The 22,352-nt window shown below is 43.5% G+C and overlaps 2 protein-coding genes across 7 annotated transcripts in view; one reads left to right on the top strand and one right to left on the bottom strand.

The window, feature by feature from the left end:
• The first annotated feature begins 1,289 nt into the window (after window positions 1–1,289).
• On the top strand, window positions 1,290–21,793 carry pgr (progesterone receptor). Its single transcript, XM_061782740.1, has 8 exons — window positions 1,290–2,490; window positions 5,479–5,588; window positions 7,949–8,065; window positions 9,253–9,558; window positions 10,930–11,074; window positions 11,721–11,851; window positions 15,779–15,936; window positions 16,691–21,793. The coding sequence occupies exons 1-8, from the start codon at window positions 1,724–1,726 to the stop codon at window positions 16,844–16,846; spliced, it is 1,890 nt and encodes a 629-aa protein (XP_061638724.1). The 5' UTR covers window positions 1,290–1,723; the 3' UTR covers window positions 16,847–21,793.
• The window catches only part of LOC133482521 (rho GTPase-activating protein 42), a 76,374-nt gene continuing 72,613 nt past the window's right edge, over window positions 18,592–22,352 (bottom strand). For all 6 annotated transcript variants that reach the window (XM_061782724.1, XM_061782726.1, XM_061782723.1 and 3 more), the window contains one exon: window positions 18,592–22,102. In XM_061782724.1, coding sequence (XP_061638708.1) covers window positions 22,014–22,102 — 89 coding nt within the window. In that variant the 3' untranslated portion in view covers window positions 18,592–22,013. The remainder of the gene's footprint in view (window positions 22,103–22,352) is intronic.

Here is a 22,352-nt window from a genome sequence, read left to right as displayed (position 1 = left end):
AGAGCCTTTACATTTCTTCTCACCCCTCAACTGAACTTGTCTGAGCTTCCACAGACTGATGAAATTGATCCCGGCCGAAATCTCTGTGAGCCGCACAAACCTTTGTGTGCCGAGATGTTTGACAAAACACGTGCGTCGCGGTTTTGATGATCCGGTCGTATGAATACAAATAATACGAGAATATGTCGCGAGTGATAGCCATCAAAACTCAAGAAAATATCATGAACGTGATGTCCATCGTCAATTCGGAGACACAGAAAGACTGGAGGAGTCACAGAAAGACATACAAGTGGACATCCTTGGAAATTGTCACGGACAAAAACACCTGTTCAAAGTTTACAGAAGATCAAATTAAGTTCACCTATGAAGGTTATGCTGCATTTTAGGTCCGTCCTGACATGTTGAGTCAAAGCGAAATCGAAGTGAACGCTGCTAACTTGCGTTAACCGATTGCAAAATCTGGGCCTCTACCGCACACGACGCACGTTGATGACAAGTGTTATCCTGCAGTCGCAACGTAGGCCACGCCCCGCAATGACGCGGGAGATAGGGCCAAGGCCGACCACGTTTAATCATTATTTTCATTTGGCATCAGAAATAACATAGGCCGATGCCAATGAGGGATGCAGATTTCTACTTTCATTCATCGGTTAGCCATCCGAAGGGATTGTTCTTATACAGCAGGTTTATGTTATGTTCATTTGAGGACATCTTTTTTTGTATTTCGTTTTTGTAGGTTTGCGCATAATGCTTCATTTGATGCGGCGTGAATGAATGGACGGATGGATGTTTAGTCATCGAAATGCGGCAGAAACTGGAAAAAAAAAAAAAAAAGATTCCAAGCAAACATTGGAACAACTTATGATTAAATCCATTACTGACAAATTCAATCGATATTTTGCGCAATCGTCGAGCAGATTGCACTTCATTGTGGATCGTTTTCATAAAAAGTTGCAAATGTGTGAAGTCAAGCAACGTGGAATGGGTCCATTTGACCCGCAACATAACAGGGATAAACTAAACTGCTCACCAAGTCACGCAATGGGGACATTTTTTTGGTGAAACTTAACTGTGGATAATTTTGCAAAAAAAGTTGCAAAGTCACGTGTACTTGAAATGGGTCCATTTGACCCGAGGCATGTTCAGTCCCCTCAAAGTGTCAGAAAACCCCAATAAATGTTGGTCATATATCACGACCCACACACAATCCATATTTACGATCAATCTCAACCGATTTGAAACTCTCAAAAAGGAGGCGCGCGGTCAAGGGATTTCCCGCCGACGAACACATTACCTCGCGAGAAACGACGAGAAGAGGCGATTTTGGTGCACCTGCGCGAAATTCACGTACAATGGCGCCCCTATTTCCGGATTGAGGAACATTTAGGCAGTTGGGCTCACGAAATGTGCGTCCCGTTGTGTTCATTCGACACATCGTATGCCGAATTCTCTCGAATTCTTCTCTCTCGTGTCCTGGAGTTGCTCTTTTGGAAATGTCCTCCGAGACGCCCAGAGCCAGGTTCTGTGGGACATCCCCTCGAAAGCGGTTCGGCGATAATCGAGATTCATTTGGGTCGGGGCCAGGGGAGAGTAGGAGGCGGCTGACGAACGGAACCTCCCAACTGCTCGCTCTCCGTTCCGTTTCGATACGCACAGGACTCGCGTCCCTCTCTCTTTTTTGTTTTTGGTTTTGTTCCCCGGGCCACTTTTTACGCACACCGAGATGGAGAAAGTCCACGGCAGGATGCTCGAATCCGTGGGTGACATGCTCGACTTCAGCGACATGAAGCTCCCGGACGATGCCTACGCGGCCGCAGGCATGCCGACGAGCCAGGGGGGCGACGGTTCGGTGTTCCGAGCCTGCGGTAACCTGCTGAACGGTCCGCAAGAGGAGCAGCAGCAGCAGCAGCAGGAGCAGCAGCAGCAGGAGCAGCAGCAGCAGGAGCAGCAGCAGCAGCAGCAGCAGGAGGCTTCGTACGGGCGCGGGAGTGACTTTCTCAAGTGGGAACACTTGGTCAAAGACAACGTGGCGCAGGTCGGAGCCAGCCTGTCGTCCAAGTTCATCAAGGACGAACAAGAGGCGTCCGTCATCATGGAGACGACGCCGTGTCCAGCCTTCGACGACGCGCTCGACGTCTGCTCCCAAGGCGGCCGCAAGCAGCCCCACTTGGGCTTCGCCGCGGCGGGTCCCCGCTCGGCGCACGAGGCTTCGCCGAACTTCCTGGCGCACATGAACCCCACGGAGCAGATGGGCCAGAGCCAGCCGAGGCCCGAGTGCCGCGGAGGCATCGCCGGCAAGGGCGCCGCCTTCCACCCGGACGCCGGCGACGCATACCTGGCCCGCTGGCAGGCGCCCGCCGCGGGGCCGGCGGGTGACGCGCACTTCTGGTGCCAAGCGCCCGGGGGCACGGAGGACCCGTTGGGCTACAACGGGGTGCACAGCCAGGCCGTGGCCCAGCGGAACCACACACATTTCAACGCCTTTGCCGGGTAAACTTCGACCTCCGCACACCCCACCGGGCACAGCTGTCCGTCATTTTCAGGCTGGGTCTCATTGTACTTACGTCTTCCCTCAGTGGCCGCCATAAAAATCATCCTTTAATGATCCCCCGAGGGCAAATCTACACTAGGTGTTAGCAGCGCACACTACGTAATTGATTAGAACATGAACATTACCAGTGAATAGAAATATGTCTTTTTTTTATACACTAATCACTGTATATAGCAGTTTAGAAGCTGTTCAGTGATCGTAAATAATAAAGTGACGTGACTGTTTTTTGAGCAGCATATTATAAGACATTGGCTAAGTTTATGGTCACGTGGTGCCTCGGTTGGCAGAAAGCCTATGGAAGTCAATAGATTAATAGGTCAAAAGTCAATTAACTCAGAAATGGTAGTTTCGCGTTGCGTTATGGGCTGTGCATGCACATCGTTAACGAAGAATTCCTCGAGCTTTTCCGGCATCGCAAAGACATATGAAGGTCATTGAAAGTTTGCCTGCTGCCACATCACGTGACACAACTGGAACCGTAATGACCGACCATGTTTGCCTTTGACACTTTAAGACGCTTAACTTCGTCAAAACTTCCTTTCGTCCGTCCATCTATTTTCCATATCGCCTGTCCTCACAAGGGTCGCGGGCGTGCTGGCGCCTATCCCAGCTATCTTCGGGCGAGAGGCGGGGTACACACTGAACTGGTCGCCAGCCAATCGCAGGGCACATATAAACAAACAACCATTGGCACGCACATTCACACCTACGGGCAATTTAGAGTCTTCAATCAACCTATCACACATGTTTTTGGGGATGTGGGGGGGGAAGGAGTGCCCGGAGAAAAGCCACCCAGGCACGGGGAGAACATGCAAAATCCACACAGGCGTGGCCGGGATTTGAACCCGCGGTCCTCAGAACTGTGAGGCAGATGTGCTAACCAGTCTTCCACTGTTCTGCCCGTCATAACTTGTTTTGCAAAATAATATTTCAATATTAGAGACATTGTTCATAATGATATTTGGTACAGACAAACAAGACATAAATCTCACTAGGTCATAACTTGCGTCTCACTCCTAAATACTGAATGATTGACACTTCGATGCTTTAAGAGACTTGTAGACTTAATCTTTTGTGTAGGCCAAAAATTAAAAGTTGTCGATCAAATACAGCCAGGCAAGGCGGATGGATTTGGGACACATTTGCAGCTAATTTCGTATTTAAGGCAAATTCCGGTCGCCGCTGTTGTACGGAAGCTCTGCTGCATAGCGTTGCTTGGCATCAACCGGCCCAAACTTGCATACTGCCATAAAAGGCCACGAAAACAAGGTTTCTCAGCCCAAATGATGTGGAGGTGAACGGGAGTGTCGGAAAGTTCAAGCACTGGAGTCACCAAAGAAATGCTGCGAACCGCCCCGTGGCATTTGCTTCATTCGGTGCACGAGAAGAAGTGAAAGTTTTGGATGGACAACCCGTGCCTGCTCACGACGCCCTGAGCATCTGATACTTCCTGGCTGAGAAGAACATTACTGTGCAAGAGCGACCTCTCTCCTCACTCTACCTGGCGCTGTGTGATTTTTGTTGTTGTTGTTGTTCTTTTTTCCCAAATTCAAGGGGCAGTGTTTGCACTGACAAAACGGTGGTCGAGGTTTAGCGTCTCCACGGGGAGCAGCGCATCAGGGAAGAGAAGCATATTACCGTAACGGATTACGTCCAAGGAGATTGATTCGGATGTGAAATATACCTTGGTTACACAAGTCCCGGAACTTTTCTGACACACCTCATTGTTACGTGTACACAATCGGCCCGGCGTTTCGTCGTCATTACATATCGTCATATCGCTGTTTCAGCAGCTGCCGCTGGGGCCTTATCGAATCACCATCTTGTGTCTGCGGACCAGCACCCCAAACTGCACAACATCTAATTTATAACTGCTCTATCCATCAACCCCGTGATGGCAACGTGGCTCTCACAGCACTCGAGCAAAACACACTCCAATGGCTGCATCGCCTGGATGTAACAAACAACATGACCTTTGCTGTTCCATGCGCAAGAGCCTCTCCCAAAAACACAACTTTTCAGGCAATGAAAACGAGCCATCTTGCTTGAGTTACCAAACGCTGCACGGTTAAAGTTAGTATACCTTCATCAACACCAACACAACGACACCTATTTGATTCGGCCAAAATGGAATAATCTCATCTAATCTGCACACACATTTACGAGAGTTAATAAAGTTGCACTCAAGTTATTAACACCAACACAACAACACCTATTCAATAATTTGTAAAAAAAAAAAAATAGATCAGATTGGCATGGCATTAGTATCGATTTGGGGGGGGGGGGGAATATGAAATTGACCATATTTGGATGTACAAGATTTCCGCCCTCGATCAATCATAGATTTTTAATGACAAATTGGAATTAAAATCAGAAGTAATGGAAAGTAGTGACAACCAAATATAAATACTATTGTTGTATTTTAATAAGGGATTTCAGGGAGGGGGGGGTGGTGGTGAAATTTTGGTACAGATTTTCTGCCAAATTGAGAAGAAGAAATCCATTTAGCAACCGACACGAACTTGATTTGCTTTTTGTGGGTTCCATAAAACGATGGGGCGGCCCAGATCTGGCCCTTGGGCCTTGAGTTTGACACACGTGCCATTGGGCTCGCTGTTGGACTGCAATAGAGTTGTTTGGTATCAAAGTGCAAAAGTACTCGCACATCCAAAGGCGAAGGTGACGTGTCAAATGTTTATTTATTTATTTTTTTTAATATTAGTTTTAGTTTGAATCCAAATTGTACTATAATATGCAACTATTAATAAAGTTTAGTTTCACTGTGATTGTAGTAAGACTTGATTAAAAACGTCTACTAGGTAATTCACATGAGCCTAATGAAGAATTTTCATGAATAAGCCTCACTATTTTTGTGCAAGGTTGAATTCATTGGAACTTTTTTTTTTTTTGTTTTCTTTCTCCCGCAGTATACCTCCTCAGAGGTGTTGTGTGATCTGTGGCGACGAGGCCTCCGGGTGCCACTACGGAGTTCTAACCTGTGGCAGCTGCAAGGTGTTTTTTAAAAGAGCTGTGGAAGGTGAGGACATTGAACACATGAAACTGTCCGCCATCATTTTTAATAGGATGGGAGCTCTGAATGTTCTGAACTCCTGTTACAAGCAATTACACACCTAGGAAACGGGCATACAAGTACATTTCTTTGATCTCCTTATGGAGAAAATTGATAATTGATTGATCTGTTCTCATTTCCCAAAAATATTACAACCCCATTTCCAATGAAGTTGGTACGTTGCTTTAAACATAAATAGAAACAGAATACAATGATTTGCGAATCATGTTCAACCTATATTTAATACACTACAAAGACAAGATATTTAATGTTGAAACTGATCATCTTTATTGTTTGTAGCAAATAATCATGAACTTGGAATTTTACGGCTGCAACACCTTCCAAAAAAGTTGGGACAGGGTCATGTTTACCACTGTGTTACATCACCCTTTTTCATTCAATAAACATTTGGGAACTGAGGACACTCATTGTTGAAGCTTTGGAGGTGGAATTCTTTCCCATTCTTTCTTGATGTTACTCTTCAGCTGTTCAACAGTCCAGGGTCTCCGTTGTCCTATTTTACGCTTCATAATGCGCCACACATTTTCAATGGGAGACAGGTCTGGACTGCAGGCAGGCCAGTCTCGTACCCGCACTCTTTTACTACGAAGCCACGCTGTTGTAACACGTGCAGAATGTGGTTTGGCATTTTCTTGCTGAAATAAGCAGGGATGTACGCCCGTGAAAAAGACGTTGCTTGGATGGCAGCATATGTTTCTCCAAAACCTGTATGTACCTTTCAGCATGAATGGTGCCTTCACAGATGTGTAAGTTACCCATGCCATTGGCACTAACACAGCCCCATACCATCACAGAGGCTGGCTTTTGAACTTTGCGTCCATAACAGTCCGTATGCTTCTTTTCCTCTTTGGCCCGGAGGACACGACGTCTACGATTTCCAAAATCAATTTGAAATGTGGACTCATCGGACCACAGAACACTTTTCCACTCTGCATCAGTCCATCTTAGATGAGCTCGGGCCCAGAGAAGCCGGCGGCGTTTCTGGGTGTTGTTGATACATGGCTTTTGCTTTGCATAGTAGAGTTTCAAGTTGCACTTGCGGATGTAGCGCCGAACTGTATTTACTGACCGGTTTTCTGAAGTGTTCCTGAGCTCATGCGGTGATATCCTTTACACATCGATGTCGGTTTTTGATGCAGTGCCGCCTGAGGGAGCGAAGGTCACGGGCATTCAATGTCGGTTTTCGGCCTTGCCGCTTCCATGCAGTGATTTCTCCAGATTCTCTGAACCTTTTGATGATATTATGGACCGTAGATGATGAAATCCCTCAATTCCTTGCATTCCTCGACTTTCTCAGCCTTTTTGGCACCTGTCCCAGCTTTTTTGGAACGTGTTGCAACCATAAAATTCAAAGTTAATGATTATTATAGTTGATCAGTTTGAACATGAAATATCTTGTCTTTGCAGTGTATTCAATTAAATATAGGTTGAACATGATTTGCAAATCATTGTATTCTGTTTTCATTTATGTTTAACTTAATGTCCCAACTTCATTGGAATTGGGCTTGTAGTTGTAATGGTACAGGAGCAACTCTGTGTTGCATGGCTATCGCTCAACTTCCCATGCTACATTATTAATAAAGTATCAACTTACGCTTACTTCTTCAGACTGAATCAACAGCGCCTCTGCTGGTTGTGCACAAGTAGTGCGCTCCATTTTTGCCTCGATTGCTTCAATCAATTCCACACAATTGACAATGAATCGATGATTATATCCCTCTCTGATCGAAAAGCATGAGCAAGTCCAGAAGCTGTCTGTTGGGATACATTGTGGCCATCTATGGCCATGGTCTGATAATGCAGGTTGCCATTTTGTATCTTTATAGCATGAAAATCAGCCATTTTAAGTAACCTATTGGCTGTTTTTGTGTCTTCCACGAGGGCAATAAGCCTTTTGAGGAGTAAGAAAATAACATTGAAGAGACATTTTCTATGACCGTGGTGGAGTTTAGACCAAACATTCACATCCTTTTAAGTTGCCCCCCCCCAAAAAAAACAAAAAACAAAACAAAAACCAAAACGACCGCTAACCTTCTTTGCTTTTGCTCGAGGTGTTTAGCAGCGCTATCTGTGGCTTTTTGGACTTGTTTTGCTTGTTATCGCGCGGCGGTGGATACATGAGCGCCACCGTGTCTCACCATGGCCGTGTCACTCTGTCCTTACAGCCTTGCCGCTATCTCATTTTCTCCTTCAGCGCTCTCCACCAAACACTCAGGAGCCCTTCACCGAATCTCTACTCCTCCTCATTACTTTGAAAATAAAATAAGACCAGTTAAAATGTTGTTTTTCTTTTGTGTGCACCAAAGGCCATCACAGTTACCTGTGCGCCGGGCGGAATGATTGCATCGTGGACAAGATCCGGAGGAAAAACTGCCCGGCCTGTCGCCTGCGGAAGTGCTATCAAGCGGGAATGATGCTCGGAGGTAACGTCTGGATAACTAATGAGCCCCAGACAGACTAGTTAGTGAGACTCACAGTTGAAGTTTCCTGTAAAACTAAACTAGCTTAATGCTAACACGCAATGCAAAATGCTTTGGATGGGCTAACGAATAGCATGGATGCGTTCTAACCCTTTAAGCAGCGGCTTTTTGAACACAAACTGTGCACCAACACTTGTTGACAGACGATCCATCAAAACTCACAGACATATTTTCTTTAACGTGGTATTATGCTATTACTGCATTTTTTTGGATAACATACCATACTGTAGTTATTTTTCTGAACAAAAAATGTTGTCGTGTTCCCCCCCCCCCCGTGTTTACAGGGTTTAGCAAAACGTTATGTGCACCTGAAGTTTGTCCCTTTAGCGAATTAGTCAAATGACGTGAATGCTATAAAAAGAAAAACACAAACACCTAACAACAACACAGAGATTCAACCAGATGCTGTCAAAGTAATACAGTGGATCCCCAAATATTCACAGTTCAGGATTCTCATATTCACCTGTTCGTTGGGGAATCCCTGCTTATTCACCTTTAAAAAAAAAAAAATATATATATATATATATATTGTCATGGAGATGACAAGGAATTTGTAATTTTTAATCGCTATCCCCTGCAATGTTATTGCTTTGGCCTCTCCACAAAAACACGAGAACAGCGGACAATGTGTTGGTAGGGATAAGGGCCCGAACCGGACACGGAACAGCAAAAATCCGCAAATAATTAGGAGTATGTGGGAGTCCGCTGTTGAGATTTTCAGGAAATAACGGAGGATAGGTTCTAAATAGAAATGTAAAAATTCACAAATGCCGAACCGTGGACATGTGGCGGTTCACTGCATTGCTTTGGAGTGAAGTTTGCTTTCAGTGATACCGAACAGAACTGGTTTGAACTGGAAACTACAATTTTCCATTAAAAGAATGTAAAATGCACTTTACATTCACTTTCTTCTCCAAATGGTATGTTTTGCAGAAAATAACAAAGAAAAAGCAACAAAAAACCGAGATTGTAATGTCTGCTGGACTGACGTGTGGTGCTTTATTCATGTTTGTGCTGTGTTTTAATGCTCCGTTGGCAGATTTATTGACGTATTTTGGCGCATGAGTGAGAAAAATGGAGTTGATTTGTAACATCACTCTCTAACCAAGCCTTTTGCTCCTCCCTCCCAGGCAGGAAACTGAAGCGCTTCGGGGCCCTCAAGGCGCTGGGCTTTTCGCCCTCCGCCGTGTTCCCGTCACACTTGTCCGTGTCGGCAGACGGCCGGGCCCTGAGCCCCGCGGCGGCCGTGCCGGGCCTCCAGGACGTGCCGTTCTCCCAGCAGATCGCCGGCATCCTGGAGAACATCGAACCCGAGATCGTGCTCTCGGGCCACGACGGCACCCAGGCCGACGTCCCCCACGTGCTGCTCAGCAGCCTCAACAAGCTGTGCGAGAAGCAGCTGCTGCGGATCGTCAAGTGGTCCAAGTCTTTGCCAGGTAACCTTTCCCGGCTCAGCTCGGAGAGACCCGACAGGACGAATTTGCCGAAGGTCTCGGTGCTCTGTGGATATCTGATGATTAAGCCGCTACGAAATGGCCGGTTGCGATTTCCTGTTCAATTTCGTTCATGGGTTGTCGAGACTTTTATAATTCACCCGATTTCACGTCCATCGGTCGAACTGCTGTTATTATTATTAGTATTATTATTTTTTTTAATGCCGGGTTTATGCCGATATAAAATGGCATAGGCATGAAAGGTTCGCAATTTCATCTACAGTCTGTCTCCCGATTGGTGCTCATTTGGGAAGAATTCCACAGCAAGAGTTGGCCCAAGTACAAGCCCAAAAATGGCCAACTTCCTGTTCAAGACCCACCGAATATTGTGTTCTGAACCTACCAAAAGACAGAATACAATAGATTAAAAAAAAAATATATATATATACTTTTGAACTTTCTGTGCTCTCTAGTAAGCAGCAGCAGAACATGGGTTGGTTCACCTAAAACACAGGTTTCTGACCCAAAAATCCGGGAAAATTAGCCTTTTGCGAAAAGAACAGTAACTTTGATGCTATATTTTTTCTCAAGTGACGCTTCAAACTATAAAACAGTGAAAATAAAACTGAGAAAGGGCTTTTGATGGCAAAATAATGATGTATTTACAGTTATACAACTAAGAATCGTGCTGTGAGCGACGCATGGCTCGAGTTGAACATCAGTGGCTTCTTTTTACATTGTGTTCGTCATTTACTCCATGGACTGTTTCTTCCTGTCTCAGGACCACGACACATATTGTACATACTCTGCTCAAGTGTAAGGTGCCTAAACTTCCAACCTGTTAAAATTGGTCTACCTCGTAATTGACGTGACAAGTCGAGATTCGCACACCCTAATCAGTATCTTCTACTCAAAAACTGCGTGCTGATCTCAAATCCAAAGTGATGCAACGCCACCATCTACGTGGATCTGTTAGTTATTGGCGCGGTTTACAAACAGGAATGTTTCATACGAATCAGCTTGATGATACTTTCTTCTATGCATACCCATTGTAAAACGCACTCACGAATATATTCGCCAGTGGTAGTTAACGGTTGGATTCCAGTCGACGAAAATAAACATCAGGGAATAAGTTTATGTCGTCTGACAAAGTCCTGCAAAGAAATGTGCCCAAATGAGGCCCAACCAGCAGCAAGTATCCCGGGCAAAATGGGTGACGGGAAATTCCAAAGATTTTTCTGCCTAATGATCATTTTGCGGAAAAGATCGATTTAATGGATAATGCTCTTGTATCGGACTGTACATGACGAGTACAGTCTGTACATCTGTAGAAATTCCATATTAGCACTTTAAAGTGTGATTTCCTTTGCTAAGGCTTCCGTAATCTGCACATCACCGACCAGATGACGCTTATCCAGTACTCGTGGATGAACCTGATGGTGTTTTCTCTCGGCTGGCGCTCCTTTCAGAACGTCACCAGGGAATATATGTACTTTGCGCCCGACCTCATTCTAAGTCTGTAAGTATGAATACAGAAATGAGTAAATAGATTACTTTTTTGAAATGGAATTGAATTTTTTTTGACTTGAACTGTATACACACACACACACACTCAGTGTCCCGCCAAAAAGACACTCAGTCTTTGATTCAGGTGTTTATTGACAAGATACAAATCAAATGACATTCATTTTAAGATAATTGAATGGCAGAAAATAAAACATTAGTCTTCCCCTCCTTAGTCTAGTTCAGTGGTTCTTAAACTAGGGTCCGCGAGCTATAGTTTGGGGGTCCGCAACATCATTTGCAATCAATTATTCTGTGGTATTATTTAAAGCGGTGCATACCCACATATAGGGACCAGCGCACCAATAAAACTATCTTTAGTCATTTTTTGGAGAATACTAATGTTTAGGTAATAAAAGGCTTTTCCAGAATAATGGGCGTCATATTAGGAGAATAAAGTTGTATTTTTGAAATTTCACTTGTTAAAATGTGACTTTGTCATCATAACATTACAAATGTTCTCTTGAAAATATGGAATTTTGACACAGAAAGAATTTTAAAGTGAATTATATGGCTTATTTGCACCTGACAGAAAAGCAAAAAGTCAAAGAGTGAGCACATTTTCGGGGGGGTAACCACTATTACTGTCCATCCCCCCCCAGTGACCAAATAAGGAGATCCCCCATCCACGACCTGTGCCTGGCCATCCAGTTCATCCCGCAGGAGTTCGCCAACCTCCAAGTGACCCGGGAGGAGTACCTCTGCATGAAGGCTATCATCTTGCTCAACATGGGTAAACACGGCGAAAACTATATTACTTGATCAAGAAAATCGTCTGCTCATAGAACTGGAAAATTCTTAAAACGAGTAAACCTAGCGAGCCCAAATGCCTCCCCCATCATTGGCGCAAACAGTAAAGTCAGTCACGCCAATCAGTCAAATAACACGTTGGCACCACACAGCACGCAGCCACCGCTTAGCTTGTTGCGCGTGCAACGGATGGCAGCTAGCTTGGCCGTGCGATTGAACGTTAACGAAACTTCAGTGCCCGACGTCCGGTCGGCGCGTCGATGGCCTGTGCTATCGACTCTCCATTCGTAGAGATAATATAATATAATGCTATAATGCTCTGTGGGTCAACGAAATGCTAGACCAACAAGGCGACGCGGTCTTCATACGTCTGCACGGTCCCAGAGTAGCAAAATAACATGCTAGTGGATGAGAATAGTGGTTTATCCTCGCTAGCTTTGGATATTCCGATTGCCGCTAGCCTTAAAAGTTTCCTACCAGCAGTACGTCAGGACTGGCGGTGAGGAACAAGGGCTGCGGCGTAAAATCAAACTCGTCTAATAACGCACAGACAGCAATTGTGTGCTAACGAGAACTTTTACCAAAAAATGAGTCTAAGTGAAATACAAGCATGCGCAGAACTGCTACTAATTACGACTACATTCAATGTATTTGTAATCCTTTATTTTAGTTTCGCTCTCACTCCGTCCAAATACGTCTTCACGTGAAACTGATTTGTGGCACAGTAAAAGGCTGCGGACCGCTTTACTGTGCTGAAAGTACATCAATGACATAATCCATTAATCGACTTTCATCACATTATAGTCGACGACGAAAAATCCTGAGTCGTTCAACGTCAGTGCGGGGTGGTCCGGTTACACTAGCTAACAGTTGCCGAAGCGAACGATGAGAGGTCCGCAGTACATTTTCTGCCCTCGACAGCAAGACGGATGAGCCGAGAGCCAGGATAACATCGGGCAGCGCTGTGCTCCGATTTTCACGGAAACCCGGACCGCCAGCAACACGGCAGATTCAGCCATCCGGGTGCCGCCCCGCTTCATCTAGCACAGAGATCGCTCGGCTGCTGTGTGCGTTCCGGCTGTTTTACGTCCCAGCGCGGGCTGACGAGCGTTAGCTCGTAGATAAACACGAGACTGCAAGCTCAGACGCTGGGTTAGTTGCAGCTGGAGATTCTAACCGCTGTAACCTTAGAATTGTTCTTGTTCTCCCTAAGTACGTACTGTACATATTGTAGACAGATTGTTTGCCGTGGAAAGTCATTCAAGGATTTTTTATTTTTTTTCTTCATGTTACAGAAAATCGTAAATAGGCGATTTGTTTTTGCAAATAATGGAGGACAGGATATCCCCGACCCCCCTCACCCAAATAAATCCTCGAAAAGGCAAATTTGCGAATGCAGAGCCAGGGGTAAGCGGGCTTCACTGTCTTTCAGATTTTCCGATGAATTTCTGCATCGCCAAAAGTCTCGGCCTAACCCTTACAACAACAAGTTCCAATACCTGTAGCCGTCCCTCCGCTCAACAGGCAGACTGACATCATCGGACGCCGTGTGCAATCATTTAACATATAAACAAACACAGTATCAGTTCCAAGACGAAGATAAATTACAGTGCAGCATACAACTTGTCTTTTTTGAGTACAAAGATGTTTCCGCATGCCGAGGGCGGTAATCTAAGTAATTCAAGATCTTCCTTCGCCTTGTCTGTTCATTCTATAGCTAAGGCCTGGTATACACATCTTGAGAGATTTTGTATCTGTGACAGGCCCCACACATAAAGATAAAAACAATCTGCCATTTAACAGTTATGTGTGGCGTGCGCCGATCAGCTCAACACAGAACACCACGCGCACACAAAGATTCAGTTCTACCGCCGATCTTGAAATCCCGCGTCTTTGCACGAGATCTCTCAAAAACCCAGACGGGTAGATGCGCCGATCTTTGCCGAGGGGAACGGAGATGAATAAAAAGAGGGAACCCACTTTTGTAGGGAAAAAACATGCTTGTTTTTTGTTTACGGTCTTTTACTTTTGTTGAGTCGGGGCATTTCTTGATCGGCTGCGTTCCGTTGCACTATTTTCGGACCCCATAATTGGGACAAAAGGATATATATATATATATATATTTTTTTCAAGACCAAAAAAGAGCCCGATTGTCTTTGTGTCTACCGGCCGGGTGGGCCTAACGTTCAAAGGTTGAAAGATAAATGACGCAACGAGGAACGCAATTATTATTACATAAGTGAAAGCGGAGAATGTTTACCTTCGCGCCTTTTTACACATTGTCTTTCGTGACGTCCTAAAGCTTCTGTCATCCAAATCTCTTGAGATGACTGCCGAGGAGCTTTCAGCTCGATTCTGTGACATCATCGCTTTGACTGTTGACATGGAGTTGTTTACAAAACCTTAGGATTTTGTCAGGAAAAAGAAGCTTGAAGCGAGTGAAATGCTCAAACACTCAGTACCTGTTAAGAAGAAAAATGTCCATTTGCTACAGAGTAGCAGAAAGAAGTGAGCGTCGGACCTTGACAGGTTGCACGTAGCGGCTTTATCAAAGCTGGTTTACTCCGGCGACGAGGTTACAGTAGACGTGTCATTCGGGCTTGAGAGCAGAAATCCGATTGCCTTTGAATATCTGATAAGAGATGGCCAAGGCAGCCGAGCTCACCCGATAAGACTTGACCTGACTTTTTGACCGCCCCGTTTGATTTGGAACCGTCTGGCATCATTGTTCTAACTCCGAGCCTGTCTGGCTGAGATTGTTTTTATGAACGCTTCAAATATCCTCCAGCTTTTCAAGAAACTCATCGCTTTTGAGGTTGCTAGAAAACTCTGGATTTGAAGTTGATTTGTGTTAAATCAGCAGGGTCATGCTACATTTTCTTCCTTATGCTAGATAGAAAAAGTCTACACGCTCCTGCTCAAGTGCCATTTTTTTGGGCGATATGTTTTGTGGCGTGAATAAATGAGGCCCCGGGTTCGATCCCCGGCATCGCCGCTGTTTAAGGAGCAAAGAGAAGGTGGACGGATGTCGTGAGGGCAGTCGGTGTTGGAGAGGAGGATGCAGGAGGTCGGCTGGCATGGAAAAGGGTGACGCGCGCTGTGGCGACCCCTCACGGGACGAGCGAGCCTTAAAGAAAAAGAAGAAGAAATGAGACCAAGATAAAGAATTTCAAAACCTTTTTTGATCTGTACAACCGTCAAATCTTTTCCAGAGTCAAAGCGAAAACAATGTGGTTGCACAAGTGTGCACACCCTCTTATAACTTGGGATGTGGCTGTGTTCAGAATTATCCAATCCCATTTAAACTAACGTTCAATGGGAGTCAGCGCACAGGCGCCGACTTTAGAGTGCCTCTGTTTAACTCGGATGTTCTAGTAGGCTTTTCCAGACATTTTTGGAGTCACATCTTAAGCCGTGGTCCGCAGAGAGCTTCTGCAGCATCGGAGGGATCACACTGGTTCAAGGTATCAGTCAGGAGAAGGGGAGCAAAATCATTTCCACGGCATTAACACAGTTAAGACAATCAAGTGGAGATATTGCGGCACATCAGAGACATTACCGAGAAGCAGACTTGAACGGTCAGGGAGGCTGCCGAGAAGTCCACAGCGACACTGAAGGAATTCTGATAAAGGTTTAGTACATGCGACAACAATCTCCTGTCTGGTTCTTAAGTTTGAGGTATGAGCTAAGGTGGCAAGACAGAAGAAGCCTCATCTTCCAAAGATAACCCTCCGGTGCACAAAAATCCCAAATGTGGAAATAATTCAAATCCTCACCAAAACAACAACATACTTCCAGTGATTGTTGAAGCCAATGATTGGAGGTGCATCGCCCATCGCCCATCTTCTGTCCTGTATCAAAGAGAGAAGTGTTTTCAAGCGGGTGTTTCTTGTGGTGTGCTTGCTCTCAGTGCCTCTGGAGGGTCTGAAAAGCCAGGGGGCGTTCGAGGAGATGCGGCAGAATTACATCCGCGAGCTGACCAAGGCCGTCCACGTGAAGGAGAAGAGCATGGTGGCCAGCTCGCAGCGCTTCTACCACCTCACCAAGCTGTTGGACGCCATGCACGAAGTACGCCGAGCGAAAACTCCAGACCTGCTTGACAAATCTGTCATTCATCCTTTTCCTTTGCAATTGGCAATCGAAAAAAGAAAAACACACCCAGTGATTAGTTTGCTTTTCGGTTCAATAACGAAGGAGTTAATCCACAACTAATCAACTATGACTTTTGATAATCGATTAATTATGTAGGGACTTACAATTGTTCAACTCCACAAAATATTACTCTTAGTAAATAGTAATTATATTTATTTTACAAGCAGTAAATGTAGTTGTTAATTTGACTTTGGACGTTACGCATCAAACCAGTAACAGATAATCAATTTATGTTTGTGCATTTTGAAATAATATAGTTCTTTGAATAAAAGGATGGAAATGTTAAAGTTTTTAAATTCAGATTCAAAAATGACAGATTCATCAATTATTAAAATCATTTTTGTTTGCAGCCTTATAACGAAATAAATAAAAATTACCCCCCCCAAAAAAATAGACCTGAAATCAAGAATGCAAAATTGAAAAATGGGCCACTAAATTTCATTTTAACTGGTCCAGTTTACATAACTTGTTAGTGTGGTAATGTCATTTCATGTAAACTCAACCAAATTCAGTCCATTGGCCTGTTTTTCCATTTTGTGTAAAATGTGTGAAATGTAAAAAAAGCTTGTTGGTTTGTTAGATTTTCACTTTTCCATTTTGTGATTGCAAACGGAAAGAATGAGTCATCCACAGATTTGCGTCACCCAAATGACTGTTCCCCTCCTGACAGATAGTGAAGAAGGTCAACCTGTTCTGCCTGAGCACGTTCATCCAGGCCAACACCATGAAGGTGGAGTTTCCCGAGATGATGACCGAGGTGATCGCCTCGCAGCTGCCCAAGGTCTTGGCCGGCATGGTGAGGCCTCTGCTCTTCCACCCCAAGTGACCCCACGTTTCCTGGATCTTTTTTTCTATCTTCGAGTGAAAATCTTTCGCCAAAACTGCCTCGAGTGCTCCTCCTGCCTTTGTAATCTTACCGTTTGGGATCAATCGAAAACAATCAATCAATAAACGTGCACTCACAGTAAAAAAGATCATCTTAATGACTGACGCACCCTTTGAGACTATTTTGGATTTGGTTTTTTTTTTTCTTTAGAAGGATGAAAATGCAGGAGGCATAGTAAACACAAAAAATCTTGAGTATGCTCGAATGTAGACCGTCTGGAGCACCGGTGTCAATCTGCGGCCAGCCATGTCGTTTTATGTGGCCAGCGAAAGCAATTCAAGTGATTCTACTTTGTGTTTCTTGCTAAATTGATTTGTTCTTTTATTATGACAGAAAATGCCGAATAGCAAAAGTGCTCTAGTCATTTTTAACTTACTGTCACAAGATCCATAAAAATAGCAACGCGCTTTCTAAATGTAGATTCCCAGTCATCCAGGACATGCAACTACAATCTTCCTTTGTTGAATCTTCTTATTTCTTGTTCACCGAAAACGGTCAAATAAGTCTTTAATAAGACAATTAGACTGACGCTATCGACTTCAAACTGGATGACTGAGAATCTACACAGACATTTAGAAAACAAAAAAAAAACACAATTTTAGCAAGCACATTGCTATTTTTTTTTTTTCATGTTATGTCAGTAAGTTAAAAATGGCTGAGGCAATTATGCTATTAGGCTAACAATAAATAATATGAAGAGTTGTAAAGAGACGTTTGACGTTGCTGTTATGTAAAAGCAAGAGGGCAGGACTGGAAGAATTGTTATTTTTACTTAATTTAATGAATCACTTTCGTGGGGGCCTCAACATGCCAGAAAAGTCATACATTTTTGTAAAATTCCCATTTTAGCAGTCCAGAGGCAGCCACGCCCCTTGAAAAGTTGGAAAATCAGTCCCCTACACCAGTTCCACCCATCCACGCAAAAAAACAAATATGGTGGATGTATTTATCGTAAGACAATGGATGGGTATAATAATAATAAAAAGTTGCAATAACCAATGCACATAACAGGAAGTCGGCCATTTTGGGCAAATTCCAGGGCAGGTCACTTTTGACAAACTCTTAAAAATTTTAGATGCAAAATTTCCAAGCTTTTTTTCCATCACAGGATGTAAAAAGTAGATCTAATGTGGGCACACAGTACCAGCAATGTTTGACGATCATTTGCTGCTTGGTCACGAAGAGGCAGTACGAGGGCCCGTTCTTCATCTTTTCATTGTAATGATCACTAATGTATAATTGTCAGTGTTTTGTGAAAACATTTTTCATATTTAAGTGGAAACTGTGTCAATTATGCAGCAAATTTGGAATTTATTTTTTTTGGGGGGGTTGATTCACGTTTGTCAAAAGTGAAATATTTGCAGTGCCAATGTAAAAAGAATAAATGATCTGTGTAATTTAAAAGGCTACAAATGTCATCAGTCATACTGCAAAAAGAGACATTTTAAAGGTGATGAACAGGCCCAGTTTAATAATACTTAAAACTATAAATACTATTTATGTTATCAAATTCAAGTTTTAAAGGATACATTTTGTTTTATGAGATCGATTGAAGATTTTCATTCAAAAATGTCCCCCCATGATAAAAATAGTGTAATGTTGTTGAAATGTTTTTGTACAATTTCCTACTTAGTTATAACACGCTGAAAAAAGAAAGAAAAAAAAAAAACACCTCAGTTCCCATCCTTCATTAATCATTGTGTTTATTTATAAAGGTGTAAATGCACTGTGGAGACAGTAGTTGCTTGCAGAGGAATCGACCCCCCCACACACATAGAAATGTTACACAATGCGGGACATGTTTAGAATTTCCGCAACTCCCCACTTGAAGGGAGTTTTCTCATTATTATTCCTACGCCACTCAAAACCAAGGCCACCTGACATTCTCCGAATACAGTTTCAGCCTCTCCTTCCCAGGAGTACAGTAACTCGTCAGTTTGTGCTAACTGAACGTTTTTGTCCCCCCCCCCCCCCCAAACCACTGAAACAGCTAAAACAATCACATTAATAGTAATAATAACAACATAAAGTATGCTGGTATACCAGCACACACATTGGAAGGTGAAGTCATGAAAGTATAGCATCTACAGCCCCAATTCCAATGAAGTTGGGATGTTGTATTAAACAGAATACAATGATTTGCAAATCATGTTCGACCTATATTTAATTGAATACACTACAAAGACAAGATATTTCATGTTCAAACTGATAAACTATAATAATCATGAACTTAGAATTTTATGGCTGCAACACGTTCCCAAAAAGCTGGGACAGGTGGCAAAAAAAGTTGAGGAATGCTCATCAAACACCTGTTTGGAACATCCCACAGGTGAACAGGCTAATGGGGAACAGGTGGGTGCCATGATTGGTTATAAAAGGAGCTTCCCTGATTGGTCAGTCATTCACAAGCCAAGATCGGGCGAGGTTCACCTCTTTGTGAACAAGCGTGTTCCTCAACGATGCCAGTGACCTTCGATCCCTCAGGCGGCACCGCATCAAAAGCCGACATCAATGTGTAAAAGATATCACCACGTGGGCTCAGGAGCACTTCAGAAAACCAATGTCAGTAAATACAGTTCGGCGCTACATCCGCAAGTGCAACTTGAAACTCTACTATGCAAAGCAAAAGCCATGTATCAACAACACCCAGAAACGTCCGCCGGCTTCTCTGGGCCCGAGCTCATCTAAGATGGACCGATGCAAAGTGGAAAAGTGTTCTGTGGTCCGACGCGTCCACATTTCAAATTGTTTTTGGAAATTGTGGATGTCGTGTCCTCCGGGCCAAAGAGGAAAAGAACCATTTGGACTGTTATGGACGCAAATTTCAAAAGCCAGCATCTGTGATGGTATGGGGCTGTGTTAGTGCCAATGGCATGGGTAACTTACACATCTGTGAAGGCACCATTCATGCTGAAAGGTACATACAGGTTTTGGAGAAACATATGCTGCCATCCAAGCAACGTCTTTGTCACGGACGCCCCTGCAAGACAATGCCAAATCACATTCTGCACGTGTTACAACAGCGTGGCTTCGTAGTAAAAGAGTGCGGGTACTAGACTGGCCTGCCTGCAGTCCAGACCTGTCTCCCATTGCAAATGTGTGGCGCATTATGAAGCGTAAAATAGGACAACGGAGACCCTGGACTGTTGAACAGCTGAAGAGTAACATCAAGCAAGAGTGGGAAAGAATTCCACCGACAAAGCTTCAACAATGAGTGTCCTCAGTTCCCAAACGTTTATTGAATGTTGTTGAAAGAAAAGGTGATGTAACACAGTGGTAAACATGAGCCTGTCTGTCCCAGCTTTCTTGGAACGTGTTGCAGTTCCTGATTATTTGCTAAAAACAATCAAGTTGATCAGTTTGAAAATTCAATATCTTGTCTGTGTAGTGTATTGAAATTAAATATAGGTTGAACGTGATTTGCAAATCATTGTATTGTGTTTTTATTTATGTTTAACACAATGTCCCAACTTCATTGCTATTGGGCTTGTAGAATAAATCAGTTTACAACAGGGATTCTTAAACCCGGGTCTTGGGGGGCAGAGGAAAAATTTCTCCCCTACAAGGTGTCCCTCTACCCAAAAGGTTTGAGACCCCCTGCTTTACAGGATAAGTGACTTTGATTATTTCTATGAATAATATATGGTAGGACAGCAGGAAGTGCACAGCCAGTGTGATGATCGCTTTAGGTGTTACAAAAAGGCGTGACTATTGAGGGTTGCCGACAAAAGCCCCTTAAAAGTCACTCAGTAGTGCCCCTTGGGGAAAAAAAAGGAACAAAATAGCCCCAAACACTCGTTTCATTGATGGGCACAACCTTAGATGGATGTGTCTCTCGTAACAGGACACACGAAAAACGCAATCGTGATATGATCCAATTTCATTCAATTGGTCCACAAATTATGAATTATTTACAACAAATAATGTGGGCTTTTTTTTTTTCATCTTTTCAAAAGCAGAACAATGAAATGCTATTCCACAAGATGGGAGAAACTCCAATGAACCTGTGTATCCACCTGTTTCCATTTATACAACAGAATAAGAGCTTTGTATTCAGCTAAACAGGCCTAGATTTCATACTGAGTTCATGAATACATTTGTGAGTAAACTGACATGAGATCAGATTTTTGTGTATGTACTTTTTGTGCCATTTTTGTTTTGGTGGTATACTGTGCCATTTTTTCTAATGTATAACATGCAGCTTAGGAAACAGCGTCTTTGTCAGGTGGGCGACACACAAAACAAAATGAAGCTTTACGGTCTGTGCCAGTGATGTCACTCATGAGCTCCCTCTTGTTGAACTCAAAGGAATCACTGCCTGAGCACAGTTCAGTTGTATTTAACTTTTAAACACATTTGCAGTCAATCTATAATAACTGATTTTTTTTTTTTTTAACATTTAGGAACAATTTTTACATAACTCGCAATATGTTTTAATTGAGTCATCTAAGTAGTTTTTTTGTTATTTTCCTAGAGGCTATTTAACCGTAGTGTTACTGTCCTGTCTTGTAATTTGTCATATAGTACCTTCTCGAGCTTAAAAAAAACAAAAAAAAAAGAGAGCAGACCCACAAAATAGCCACAGGAACTCGATGTAAAATTCACACAGCAAGACGGCCATTTACAATTTGCCATCGGCAGGGTCAAAGTCAAACTTTTTGCCTGATTGCTCTCAACTTTGAACTAAGACAGATGGGCGATGCTAAATTGACAAGAATTTGAGTTTTCGATTGCGGGCGGGCGGAGCATGGCGGGAAATGTTGACGGTGTGGGGTGTGAGGTCCCAGTTTTTTTTTTTTTTTTGCCGAGCTCTGTTTTTGCAGAAGAAAATACATTAATCAAAGATTGTTGAAGATATTTCAAGGCAATAAAACTTGTCAAGTGGTTCTCGTGTGTCGTTTGTGGTCGTAAAAACGTGTTGAAAAAAGACAAATGATGTCTGTCTGATTAAAAACACATTTGAGGAAGTCTTTTTCCAAATAAAAAAAGAAAAAGGAGGTATGTTTGTCATGTTCTAGCCCCTATCCAAGCAGCTAGAAACCACACAGCTACAATCACCAGTAAAGGGCTTTTCCATGGATACCATGGAGGAAACAGAACAATTCAGTTAAAGATAGATGACATAGTTTTCGGGGATTAAACCCGTTTTTCCCTGGTAGGTCGCTTGCAGCCATCCTGGTTCGACCGACGGGTACACTGCCAGAGAGAGAGAGAGAGAGAGAGAAGAACACAGTGAAAATGTGGGTCAGGTCAGCGTGTTCCTTTTAGAAAATCCGCACGGCCGTAGAAAGCCCAAGAGCAAGGCACGTTTATTTGCAATGTACAAACAGTTTGAGCAGATCTGAAGTGTTCAGGCAGCTTGTTTTCGGAAAGATTTTAAAAGCTATTATATGACTGACAGGAAGTCAGTGTCGAGGTTTTAGGACGGGTGCGGAGGTTTATCGAA

Source organism: Phyllopteryx taeniolatus, chromosome 8 (genome assembly GCF_024500385.1).
Source record: "Phyllopteryx taeniolatus isolate TA_2022b chromosome 8, UOR_Ptae_1.2, whole genome shotgun sequence".
NCBI lineage: Eukaryota > Metazoa > Chordata > Actinopteri > Syngnathiformes > Syngnathidae > Phyllopteryx > Phyllopteryx taeniolatus.
This window is presented reverse-complemented; position numbering and strand designations above follow the sequence as displayed.